We start from the raw sequence: 12,318 nt of genomic DNA on the forward strand, positions 1-12,318 counted from the left end.
CACCAGCATGCGCATCACCCTGGAGGTTTTGAAAGCCTTTGCTCACATGTTAGGCTGACAAATCTGAAGGTTTGCACTCACAGACACGTCTCAAGACCGGCGATTCAGGCCGCCTTGCATCTGGGCCAGGGCTCAGTCCCTCCTCCCTGGGGCGGGCCTCCAGGTCCAGCCCCAGCAGGATTGGCCCAGGCTCCTTGCTCAGGGACATTTAACCATGAAGCAAGAAGCTGCCTAGAGGCAGAGAGAGAAGGGAAGCAGAGCAGCATGGTCTAGGCTCTCCGGGAGCAGCAGGGACCTGTGACAGACAAGCGTAGCCAGGTAACAGGCTGGCAAGGAGCACACTAGCAGGTTGGAGGAGAGGGAACTAGGCTCAAAAGTTTTCTGCCCTGTGTGTCCTCCTGCCGTGGAATGAAAGCAAAGAAAGGCATCCGTTCCACAGTCCCATCAGAGGATTAGACATTTCAGGAGTCAACACAGTGATCCCAGGGATTCAGTGACCATGAAGCTTGAGGAAAAGCTAGAGGAGATTGGCCACATTGGAGGAAGGAGGGGGCCTTGTCTCAGTGAGACGTGCCAGGCAGATGCGAAGCTGAGAGCAAACAGAAAAGGGGACGGCCCTGCAAAGCAAGAGGCAAATGGCAAGAGCACTGTGCCCAGGAGAAGTCTCAACACGTACACCTGGCAGGAGGTCCAGAGACACAACCAGGAGGGTGACCAGTGGCTGGTGATCAACCGGAAGGTTTACGATGTCACCAAGTGGGCGTCCAGGCATCCAGGTGGGCACCGGGTCCTCAGCCACTATGCTGGGGAAGATGCCACGGTAAGGATCCTGTCTCTCTCTCTCTCTCTTTCTCTCCCTCCCTCCCTCCCTCCTCCTAGATGCAAGGTGGCTGAGCTCTTGGCTGTCTTCCCAAAAGGGTTCAAGTACGTGTTCAGGCTCAAGATCACTCATCCCCTCCCAAACCAATTTTTCAGGATTCCTATCTAGCAAGACTCTCGAAGCAATTTAGGCTCCAAGATCTAGCTGTTTCCTGCACCCGGTGGAGGATGAACTCACATGTTGACTGTGAAACTGTGTTTGTGTATTCTGGGCTTTGTTTTGCTTTCTTTTGAAATGGGGTTACCATCTTACAAGAAGAAAGTTGACAATAGGTGAGTAAAATCCACAGGGGAAACATCTGTATCCCACGCAAAAATTTCCAAGACTTTTATAATTGCTGTGTCCCAAAGAGAGAAAGCCATCCATCCAGTGGGCATCTATGTGTTGTTAAAAGTGATAGAAGCCAACAATGACCATGAATTTTAGGGCTGGCGGCATGCTTCTGATGAGGTAGCTGCTCATTCAGTGTGGCAGAGATGATGCAACCCACTTCTAGGGAGACATTTAAATGCACCAACTCTCATACATCTCCCCATGAGGGAAGTAAAACTACTCCCATGGTACAGATAAGAAAGTTGATTGCAAAGAGATAAATAATGTGTCACCTCTCTAGCAATCGTAGTGCCAAACTTCGGAATCAGATTGGTTTAGTCACAACTCCCTGTACATATGGAATCTTTAAAAATACAGTTTCCATTTACTATTTAATAAGGAGGTCTCTCAAACTCTTAAGTGCTTTGAAGAATCCTTTTGAAAATACTCTAAAAGGATATCTGTTTGCTCTCTACTGGGAATTTTATTTTCCATATTCTACAGATCCAAAATCAGAGGGTTAGGGGGACTCAGCAACTAACTCAAAGACAGAAAAATGATATACAACACAACAGAAATTTAGGCCTGAGCTTTTAAAATTCTTTTCTCGTACCTGGTAACTTTATAAATTGGCATACAGCTCCTGCAGCTGGTTTCAAAATTTAAGACCAGAAACATCATTTTGCCAAACACCAGCCTACAAATGGTGTGTGCTAATAATAAAAGAATGTGGAGGTAGTAGACATTCTTTTAAATATAGATTTTATTTTGTGATCCCATCACCATTTTTTTCCTCAATTCTCAATTTTCCCCCATTCTCTCATTCCGCCTCTCTGTTCTTATACCATCTTCTGGTCTCGACTTTGCAATCCGATGAATGTCTTTCTGAAAGCATCCTGTTGCCTTCTCACCACTTCTGTGAAATAAGATTTTAAGAAAAAATAAAGCCCAGCCTTCCCTTGGGAAAATGAGCATGGGCTTGTAGTGATGGGTGAGTGTATTGTGTGTTAGGAAGGTGCACACTGTAGAAACCTCAGTGGCGAAGGGTAGAAAAAGCAAAATGGAGAATATTTCTATGAGAATAACAGGAAAGTAAATAACAAATACAAAATGAAAAAAAGACTACAGACTCTGATTCAGTGCTTCTAATTCCCCCAGCTCAGAGAAGATATGGACAAAGGTTTTCAATGTCACAGAATTAATTCAAACGGGCAAAGATGGGGGCTTTCAAGCTTGTTGAAAATAACTGATAGCCTTACTCCACTGCAAGCAGCATGAATGATAAACCTTGAATTTGCTAATAATTTTTATTCTGGAGAAGTCAGGGAAAGACTGTGCTTATGCATCCAACTCTATCCAAGGAGGAAGAATTGATTACTATCATAGAAACCATCAGAACCTTAGGGACACATAGCCAACCCACCTAGGATTTGCATATGTCCAGGAAGAAAATCATAAACCTGGTAAGCCAAGAGAAAAGATTTGCTAAGAGAAGATGGGTCAAGAAGGACAGCATGGATACCAGGAGGGTCCTGGCCATTAGCATACAGGAATAATCAGAGGATAAGCAGCGTGAGCTTGGACTCATTTACGTGAACGGGCACAAGTTATTGCAGAGCTCTCAGCCTCCGTTCAGTGATCTGCAAGTTAGGGAGGACACCAGCCAGGTGACAGGGTGACGGTGACTGGAAGGGATGCCAGTGCCGTGCGGGCACCGTTCTCGGCACAGGTCAAAGTTCGTTAGACCAGAGCTACTTTGTATTCATATCACTGGCCCCATACCCCCGGAAATATGGTTATTTCCTGTTTGCTCAACATCAGCTTACAATCCTGATGCTCTCTGGTGCCTTTTGCTTGGGAAGAGCTCTACAGTGGAGACGCACGATGCTTTTGAGTGACGGAGGGCAGAACATCAGGTCGGAGGACCTGAGGTCAAAGGTCATCCTTGACCTTAAGATATGTGTTCAGGTCGTGACTGAACAGGACATGGAGACCAAAGTACAGCCCTGGACCAAGGCTGCAGCTGTCCCGATGGGGCGCCATCCTCTTATTTACGTAGGGTATTTTCTCCAGACCTCATACAAGGTGAAGGATAATGAAGTGGTCTGCCCCACGGGTCCCTAGTCCATTCATTCTTGCTAGCTATTCTAAAGCCTTCGTGAGGTAGGGGTTCAGCCTCGTGTTGAAAGTACAGGTATTAGGCAGAAACAGGTACAGTGTGCATCTAGGAAGGTCCTGTGGAAACTTGCTCTTGGGTTCTCAGGGGTTTTAATCTAGAAAATGGGGGTGGCAATACCCTCATCTTAGTTTTGTTCTCCAAGTCAGCGAGAATAAAATAAAGTACTCCTTACAGTGGTGGGCACTGATTAAATACTCAGGAAGTGGTAGTTCTTGTGTTTAAACACTATTTCATTTTTCTGAAATGGATTTTGATGTTCTTCAGGGAACTTTACTGAGAAAAACAAACCTGAGCTGGCCATGGTGGTGCACACCTGTAATCCCAGCACTCTGGGAGACTGCACCAGGAGGACCACAAATTTAAGTAAGCCTGAGAAATTTAATGACTTGGTGAAACCCCATCTCAAAAAATAAAAATTTAAAGAAGAGAAAGGGCTGGGGATGTAGTTCAATGGAAAGCTCCTGAGTTCAGAAGTAAAACATATGGTTTTTGTCCTTGGCTCTATTGATATAGTGTATTACATTGATTGATTTGTGTATGTTGAACCATCCTTGCATCCCTGGGATGAATCCCACTTGGTCAGGGTGTATGATCTTCTGCATTGTTTGCCAGTATCATACTGAGGATTTTTGCACCTGTGTTTGTGAGGGAGATTGGCCTGTACTTCTCTTTCTTGGTTGGATCCTTCTCTGGTTTTGGTATCAGGTAATGCTTGCTTCCAGGAAAGACTTTGGGAGTGAGTATTGCTTCCTCTTCAATTTCATTAAACAGTTTCAGAAGTAGCAGCATTAGATCTTCTCCAAATTTCTTATAGAATTCAGCAGTGAATCCATCAGGGCCCGGGATTTTCTTTGTTGGTAGGTTTTTAATTGCACCTTCAATTTCATTGAGTGATATTGGGTTATTTAGAATTTTTATATCTTCTTGATTCAGCTTTAGTAATTCATGTGTATCTTGGAATCTGTCCATTTCTTCTGTGTTTTCCATCTTATTTGAGTACAGGATCTCAAAGTAGCTATTGATTAAGTGAAATAAATTGGATACCCATCTGTAAATATGGCATTGCTTCTCTGGTGTGAGAAACTGAAAGTGTAAATAAGGATCAAAATATATAATAGATATTGTGAAGTAGGAAGTAAATGTTCAAATGGGAAGGGGAACTAGGGAGGGAGGAAGGGGGAAGGAAAAGGAAAAAATGAGAAAAGAAGGAAAAAATGGAAACAAAGTATTTGTAAATAAAGAGAGGAAGAGGGGCCAAAGGGAGGAGGGGAAATAGAACAAAAAGAAGAATCTAGATATATCATATACAGATACAAATTCCCTAGGATGAATGTGATCATTGTGTATATAGAAACTGTACCAATAAACTTAATTAACTAAAAAACAAATAAAATTAAAATGGCTGAGTATGTAATTCAGTGCAAAGACCCTGAGTTCAATCCAAGAAAGGAAGGAAGGAAACCAGGTAAGAAGGAAGGGAAAAGAAAGGAAAGGAAAAAGGAAGGAAGAAAATCTATAAAACAAAATCAGCACATACAACCCTTATGTTATTATTTGTTATTGGACATATAAATTTTCTGGTCTTTTAAAACTGCATAATTTATAACTAAAATCTCAGTGCTACTAATTAGAATTTGGTCCCCAGCCTTTTCACTTGATAGGCTCGCTCATGAAGAGCCAGAAAGCCTGTATGTGCAACAGGAAGAATTGATTATAAAGATTACATTCTAATTATGTCATGATAAGATATTTTGCAATCATTAAAATAAAGGCTGCACAGCATTTTGTGATACGATGTACATACGAAGTTCACCGTCAGCTTCTGTAAGACAAGAGCATGCTCCAAGCTTCACGCTCCAAGCACCTCCTAGGCTTGGCACAGTGCTGCTCAAAGCACACGCTCAGTTGCTGTCGGGGGGCGGGGGGGGGCTGTGGTAGTGATGACCATACGGAAGATGGAGAGAAGACAAAGGGACAGGGTAGCTAGGGAAAGAAAATCCCAGGGAGAAAGAGGGGAAAGCCCTAGGTGTTGAGCAAAGGACTTTGCATTTTACCCTCAGGGCCTGGCAGTCTCTCCCTCCACAAGGCAGGAGGAGAGAGAGTGGGATTTCAGGTTCCAAGGGACAACAGTGGATCCCGAGGAGGGACTGTTTCTCTGTAGCTCAGCCTGGCAGCCAAGTGGAAAATGAGATGAGGAAGAGTTGGTCACAGTGAAGGAAGATCAGGATGGAGTGCGGGGAACACGCTGAAGGCGCAGGAAAAGCACCAGCGACGACAATGGCAGGGGTGGCAGAGGCATGAAGGAAATCTAGAAGACAGAAGGTAGAGTTGGCGAGTCACTGCATGCATGAAGCTTGAGTCCCTGGCTCACAACAGAAAAAGGGCTGGGGATGCAGCTCAGTGGTTGAGCATCCCTGGATTTGATACCTAGTACAAAAAAATGAAAGAAAGAAAGAGAGAAAGGGAGAGAGGGAGAGGGAAGAGAAGAAAGGGAAAGAAAAAGAGGAGCAAGTATAAATTCACGAATCTGACTTGAACTGGGTGGTGAAATCCAATCATTATAAGACAAGAGCAGCAGGGTGGGAGGGACAGACAGGCTTGGAAGGGAGTGTGGGTGGGAAGCGGGAGTGACTGGGCTAGGGCTCAGCAAACCGAACGCAGTATGTCCATACAAGGGAAACTTTGACGTAAGGAAAGACCTGGACAGAATGGGCAGCGTGTGTGTGCTTCTTCCGGCGGGAGAAAGGGGGTCCGGTGTCTTCTGGGAGCATTCCCTACCCAAGCTACTGAGTCCCGGATCAGGGCAGAGGTGCGTTCTCCACCCAAATCAGCCCTCACCTTCCACCAGAAGCCTGAGGAGTCTCAGCCTCGGCCTTAGCACACTCGCACTGGGGATCCACAGAGCAAGTAGAGAGGAACTGCCCGAAGGAGGGAAAGAGTTTTCTTCTGTGGTTGGGTACAGAATATTCTTGTGAGCTTTTTTAGAAGAGAGCACAGCAAAAGCTGCATTCCTGTTGTCTTCTTTGGTGAGCTGCATTCTCCGTTGGTAGGTTTCTGGATTTATGTTCGTTGTTCAGTCCTCTTCAGGAAAGTTAGCACTGTCAGTGAAATAAGTGAGAGTGTACAAACCTCTTGGTTTCTAATTCCATGCCTGAGCCCTGAGTGGTCAGGCTAGGGCTTGGACAGGTTTCAGACGAGGACGACCAGGTAGTGTTACCTACATATAGAAGAAAGATGGGGTTAGAGAAATTAAGTGAGCTGCCCAATATGAAAGTCATCTCTTCTGCTAGCCTCTACCTTGGAATGAATTTGAAAAGACCCACTTTGGGGGTGGTTGCAGCCCCTCAGGCACAGGGTTTGGCAGATGGAACAGAAAGGCTGCTGGACCTGGGGCTGCACTTGCCCACCCTCTTCCCGGGTGTCTGTGCAGGGCCCGACCTGGATACAGCATTTAAGTTGCAAAAACAGGACCTCATCCCAGGCCTTCTGACTTCTCACGCCTAACCCTCACCCTCCCTCAGGATTAGACCGCCAAGCAGGAAAGCCCATCACATTATTTCCCACTAAATAACAGCAAAACTAGCAGCATTTCCAAGGCATTGGTGAAATCAAGGCAATAAACACATCTTTCCCGCGTTGATACATACTATTTTGAGAAAAGTCAGCTTCTAGAGGAGCTCTAACGTACATTTAGGAACGAGCTAAGGAACGGACACGGTGATTTAGCAGGGAGTGGAAGGCTAACAAATGAAAGTGGGAGCTGCAAAAGTAGCAGAATGCGAGACAGCAGAGAGGCAAAGGACAGAAAGACAACAGCACCCAACACCTGCGTCTTCCGAGAGCAGCACTGCGATCATCCAGTCCCTGACACAGTCTTCCCAGGCCCGTGTCCTCCTTGCCACTTCCCTTACTTACCAGGTGTGTATTCATCACATGCCACAGTCCAAGCGCCATGCAGACGTTGGGTAGATAGCTGTTGGTCCACAGTAGACTGCTGACTCACACAGTCCCAGCCTTCAGCAACTCTCAACTCTCCAAAGAGACAAGCTCACTACAACATGGCTTTTAGAGCTCTGGCAATGCAGTGTGCTGGTGCCAGGTGGTGATCATGAATAACTTTCCTGAACGAGTTAGGGAGAGGCTGTACTCAGTGTGGTCTGAAGGGTAAGGGGGTAGTTTTGTGCCGAAAGTGGCAGAAGGAAGTCAAGGCAACAGGAGCTGCACATGGAAAGCCTCAGATCCTAGAATGTCTATTGAATGAGGAGTGGAGGAAGTGGTGTGCACAAGATGTGGGGATATTTGGGCCAGCAGGGAAGGGCTTTGCATGATTAAAACCTGAGGTGGGAGACACCATTGCCATCTGCCCAGAAGATACTGATTTTCAGGTCATCTCAAACAATCCACCATCCTGCCTTTCAGAAAAAGAAATGCACGTCAGAGCTGCAGCAGACTTATAGTTTCATTTCTTTAGAGTCACAGAGCCCTGAGTTCAAATTCCGGCTCCACTACTGACTGTGGCATTTTGAAGCAAAATGTTTCTCCCCTCTGAGACTCGATGTCTTTGTCCAACAAGAAGCTATGGAATCTTACAGAATTAAGGCAATAGCTAGGAGTTGGCCCACAGAGAGCCTGGTATGTAGGATCTACCCCGTGAACACTGGCTGTACCCTCTTCTCTTCAATTTTATTCCCTCTCCTTCTCCCAGCAGGAACATACTTGCCCGAGAATGTTGGCAACAGAACCTGTTTTGCAGACTTTCAAGAAGGGATTTCACAACTCACATTCTGGATTCTATTAGAAAATCTTGACTGTATAAGATGAGCTAAACTCCTTTATTGTTATGTCGCATTAATGCAATGACAAGTTGCCACATACTGTGTCAAGGCCCAGTATTCAGGAGAGCTCTGCAGCTCTTCCATAGCTATCATCACAGTTTTTGACCTGTGACCCTTCCCGGGGAGAGGAAGAAAAGGGTGATCTCAGAAGGATGTTATTACCAGCACGCTCTAAGGCGAAGCTGCACTAGATTACATTGTTCTGCACTTTGACCTTAATTCATCGGGATGTTTTCTACTGCAAACTGCTCTGAAACAGCAAGCACAACACGACACTTTTAGTATGAGAGTCAGTGTTCAGTTTCTTCTTCGCTAAATCATTCTGTACCTGTTTAGGGAAACTAAGCTTTAAGACCTTATGTCTAAAAGCATCTTCAGAATTTCTAAGGCTCATAATTTCCCAAGGGTGTGGGAAGAAATGTGTACAAACAGAATTGTCAGGAAAGCCGGCCAGGTTCTAGCAGATTAAAGCTCTCTTTATATCATTTCATCCACAGACCCTCAGGTGAAGTGAGCCTGGAGTTGAGATTGAGCCCTTCTGGCTCCCTTATTTACTCTATAAGCACCTTCTACAAGTAGACTCATGTATATCCAAAGTGGGATATATTCAAAGTTACTTCAGGATTCATTATATTCCCACTCCACACCAGACATTAGGCAATAGGAACAAAATCAATGAATTGCTGCATTAAAGAGAAAATAGATAGGAAGTTCTCATCATTAGAGGTATGCAATAGGAAAGACAGTAAGTATTGTAAATTATGTATATGTCAATCGTCATTGTATTTAATTCATTTATTATTCTTAACTGATTTATTATATTATTATTTAATTCCTCATAACAGCTTATAAATGGAGTAGCAATCATTAACCCCATTTGGGGGGGGGGAGATCACAGGACACAGCTGTAGCAGAAAGCTGGAGCTCAGGTATGGGAAGCCTGGCTTCAAGGCCTGCTTTCTGGATGGGTGCTGGGAGTGACACTACCCCAGAGCACTTGCGTGGCTGCCCTGTACTCAAGTTACAACTACATTTCATTTTCAATCACTCCCCTCCCAGAATCATAGTAACAGGAAGTCCAGAATCTCCATCTGGTAGAGTCCTTCTTCCCAACCCCTCTGTGAATACTGGGAAGGAAAGATGCTCTTACTTCTAAACATAAGAGGAAATAGGAACCCCACTGCTTCTCAGAGCCATATGAAACGGCTACTTAGCAACAACATTTTTATGGAGTGATGAGAGCCCTTTGGGGAAAACTCAGCCGAAGAGTGTACAACTTCACACAACCGGGCCTCCAGTACTGCACTCCCATGATCCCTCATGTCTTTGTCTTGAGCCATTGTCACCAAAGTTATCTGTCCTTCTCTGGACATAACCAGCCTGTGGGGCCTAGTTCTTCTGGGTTTGGCCGGAAACCCAGAGGAACCCTCAACAGAAGATGGGATTCGCATAGCCAATCTTGTTGCTGCACACCTTAGGGAGGGAAAGCAACTGCCCAACAAAAGCCACGCAGGTCTTTAAAGATTCCTCATGGCCAGTAAACCAAAGCAACTACTTCTCCTGATGCTCAGTAAGATAATCAGTGAGGTCAGTGGTCCAGGATAGCCTGGCTGTATTGGCCAGGTCTAGAGAGACAGAATATGCAGGACATGGGTCCCTGGCATTCGCCTTCAGAGACGGATCGCAAGGGTAATTCTGATCCACCAGTTGGAAGCATCAGCCTGGACTCAGAAGCAAGTCCTCTGTAGTGGGGTTTGTGCTGGTCCCCAGGGTGAGTAGGAGACGAGGTCTGAAAGTTAGTTTGCGGATAATCTGTCTCCCCTGAACTTCTAACAGAGCGCTCTCTCCTACAGGATGCCTTTAGGGCCATGCACCTGGATCTGGACATTGTGAAGCTGTACCTTAAGCCTCTGCTTATTGGAGAGCTCGCCTCAGGAGAGCCTAGCCAGGAGAGAAACAAAAATGTAAGTGAGACCTCAGGATCAAGTGTGTGGAAGCCTGAGACAAGGTATATACAGCTGTCGTGCCTGGGTAAGCTCACAAAAAAGTATGAGACTTCCCTCTTCCTTCCCAGGACTATATTCTAAGACTCTCAGTAGATGATTGGAACTGTGGATAGCACTGAATTCTACATACAAGCAATTTGATACCATGAGAGTTGATGATAACCAAGACAAAGATCTAAAGAGGATGACATTGCTTTGATGTCTGCAGAACCCACTCATTTACAGTAGTTCTCCTTTATCCATGGTTTTATCCCCATAGTTTCAGTTTGGGAATAACAGCAGGGTAGTGTACACAGTGTGGACAAAGCAATGGTTTCTGCCCTGGGTGGGACAAAACAAGATGGGGGGGGGGGGGGGCGGGGTTCATCATGTTACCCAGAATGGTGCCCAATTAAAACCTGATCATTGCTTCTTTCTGAAAATTTTCTCTTTAATATTTCTGGACCACAATTAATGCAGGGTAATGGAACCTGTGGGAAGGAAATGCATGGGCCCAGGGGACTGAGTGGATTCTGCACCTCTCCAAGCAATACTGTCTTTAGATCCTTAGGAATCTCAAACCTCTGTGAAACAAAGGAATGAAATTTCTGGCCCTGTGTTCCACAGCAGTTCTCCATCTCTGAACACCTACTTCATGCCAGGCAGCATACACATATTTTTTTCAGTGACTCCTGGCAATTATGTGTTTGACATCTACACCTCTTGTTCCCTGCTAAACTAAGCTCCATGGAGGCAGAGAATGTGTCTCTCCTGCTCACCCTGCATCCTGCAGACCAGCACAAGACATGGAACAGGAAACCCATAAAGAGCTGTGGAATGGAGGATGCAATTAGGTCCTCACCAGTGTTCCTTTTACACTTGGAGACATTATCATTCTTGTGGAATAAATTTCTTTCTGAAGCCCCCACAGCTGTTTTACCAAAGCAATGTAACCCTAAATTACTTCTCTCTAGCACCGAGCTCTTCAGTATTCCCAAGGGTGTATGCCAGTATTTCTTTGCTCTTTGGGCTACATGGAATACTGTCCTCCAAAGAATGGAGTCTCAATAAGACTAAAACTTCACTGGGTGGTTTTACATAAACCTTAAAGGACTTTGACTTAATGGTGAACAATTCAATTTTTACAATTTATTTTTATAAGAACTTATATTTGTCAGATTCTTAGTTTCTTTGAAACAATTTGCACAAAGTGCTGATCCACATCTCACTGTGAAGTCAGACTCACATAGGGGGTGGAAGGACCAGGAGACACTGAATGGATCATGTCCAGGTCCGAGGCAAACACACTCACTCCTTAGCCCAAGTTCCTCCACGCAGCTGTGGATCAGCCAGCACAACTCTGCTTAGAAGATGATTCTGAGGGCAGATGGGTTGAAACCATACCCATCCCTCCCACTCTGCAGCTCTACAGGTTCAGACCAGCTCCTAGACCTCTCTGTGGCTCAGTTTCTCACACGGTAGAAGAGAACAATAACACCCATCTCATAAGAGTTACTAAGAGGTGATAAGAAAGAAATAAGAAATGAAATCATTTCAAGTATCTAGAGCATAGTAAATGCTCAATAAATGTTAGATCCTATCATCATCATGAGCCCAGTGGCGGTACTAGGAACTTAAAAACCTCCAGACATGTCCCCGTCATTTGGGGAAGTTGGCCCAAGGCTGAAAGGGAAAAATGATGCCAAGCTCAATCGATATTCCCCAAAACACCCTGAAAAGGACAATAAAATCCTCCTGATGGTGGAGAGCTGTGAGATAATCCCTGGTCTCCAAGGACAAACACCTGCTGTAAATTTTCTGCCATGCATCTGTACATTCGGGTGGCTACCTAGGGACCACTGGGTGTTAGGGTGAAACAGTGTCATGGGCTGAAGTCCAGTGTCTGTCACTGCCTTGCTGATTTCCAAGCCAAGCCGGTCACCCTTCTGGATTCCAGTGACCTTGTACTCCAGTTCAGCTGGGACCAACCCTAGAGGTGACTGATTAACATCAGACACTCATTAAAATCATCTCTAGTGGCCAGAGTTCCAAGGTCAACCGGGACTTGAGGGAAAAGCCAATCCAGACTTTTGGGAGCAGGGAGTCCTTTCAAAGTTGTATCAGCAA

The 12,318-nt window shown here is 45.2% G+C and overlaps 1 protein-coding gene across 1 annotated transcript in view; it reads left to right on the plus strand.

Annotated features, from left to right (window-relative positions):
• The first annotated feature begins 231 nt into the window (after nt 1–231).
• Nucleotides 232–12,318, plus strand: part of LOC101699817 (fatty acid desaturase 2-like protein FADS2B) — a 31,835-nt gene continuing 19,748 nt past the window's right edge. Inside the window, exons 1-2 of the mRNA XM_004869791.4 lie at nt 232–820; nt 10,060–10,170. Of these exons, the coding sequence (XP_004869848.1) occupies nt 500–820; nt 10,060–10,170 (432 nt within the window). The 5' untranslated portion in view covers nt 232–499. The remainder of the gene's footprint in view (nt 821–10,059; nt 10,171–12,318) is intronic.

The sequence above is a fragment of the Heterocephalus glaber genome, unplaced genomic scaffold, assembly GCF_053883595.1.
Source record: "Heterocephalus glaber isolate CG9 unplaced genomic scaffold, H.glaber_assembly_v1.0 deba00001805, whole genome shotgun sequence".
Taxonomy (NCBI): Eukaryota; Metazoa; Chordata; class Mammalia; order Rodentia; family Bathyergidae; genus Heterocephalus; species Heterocephalus glaber.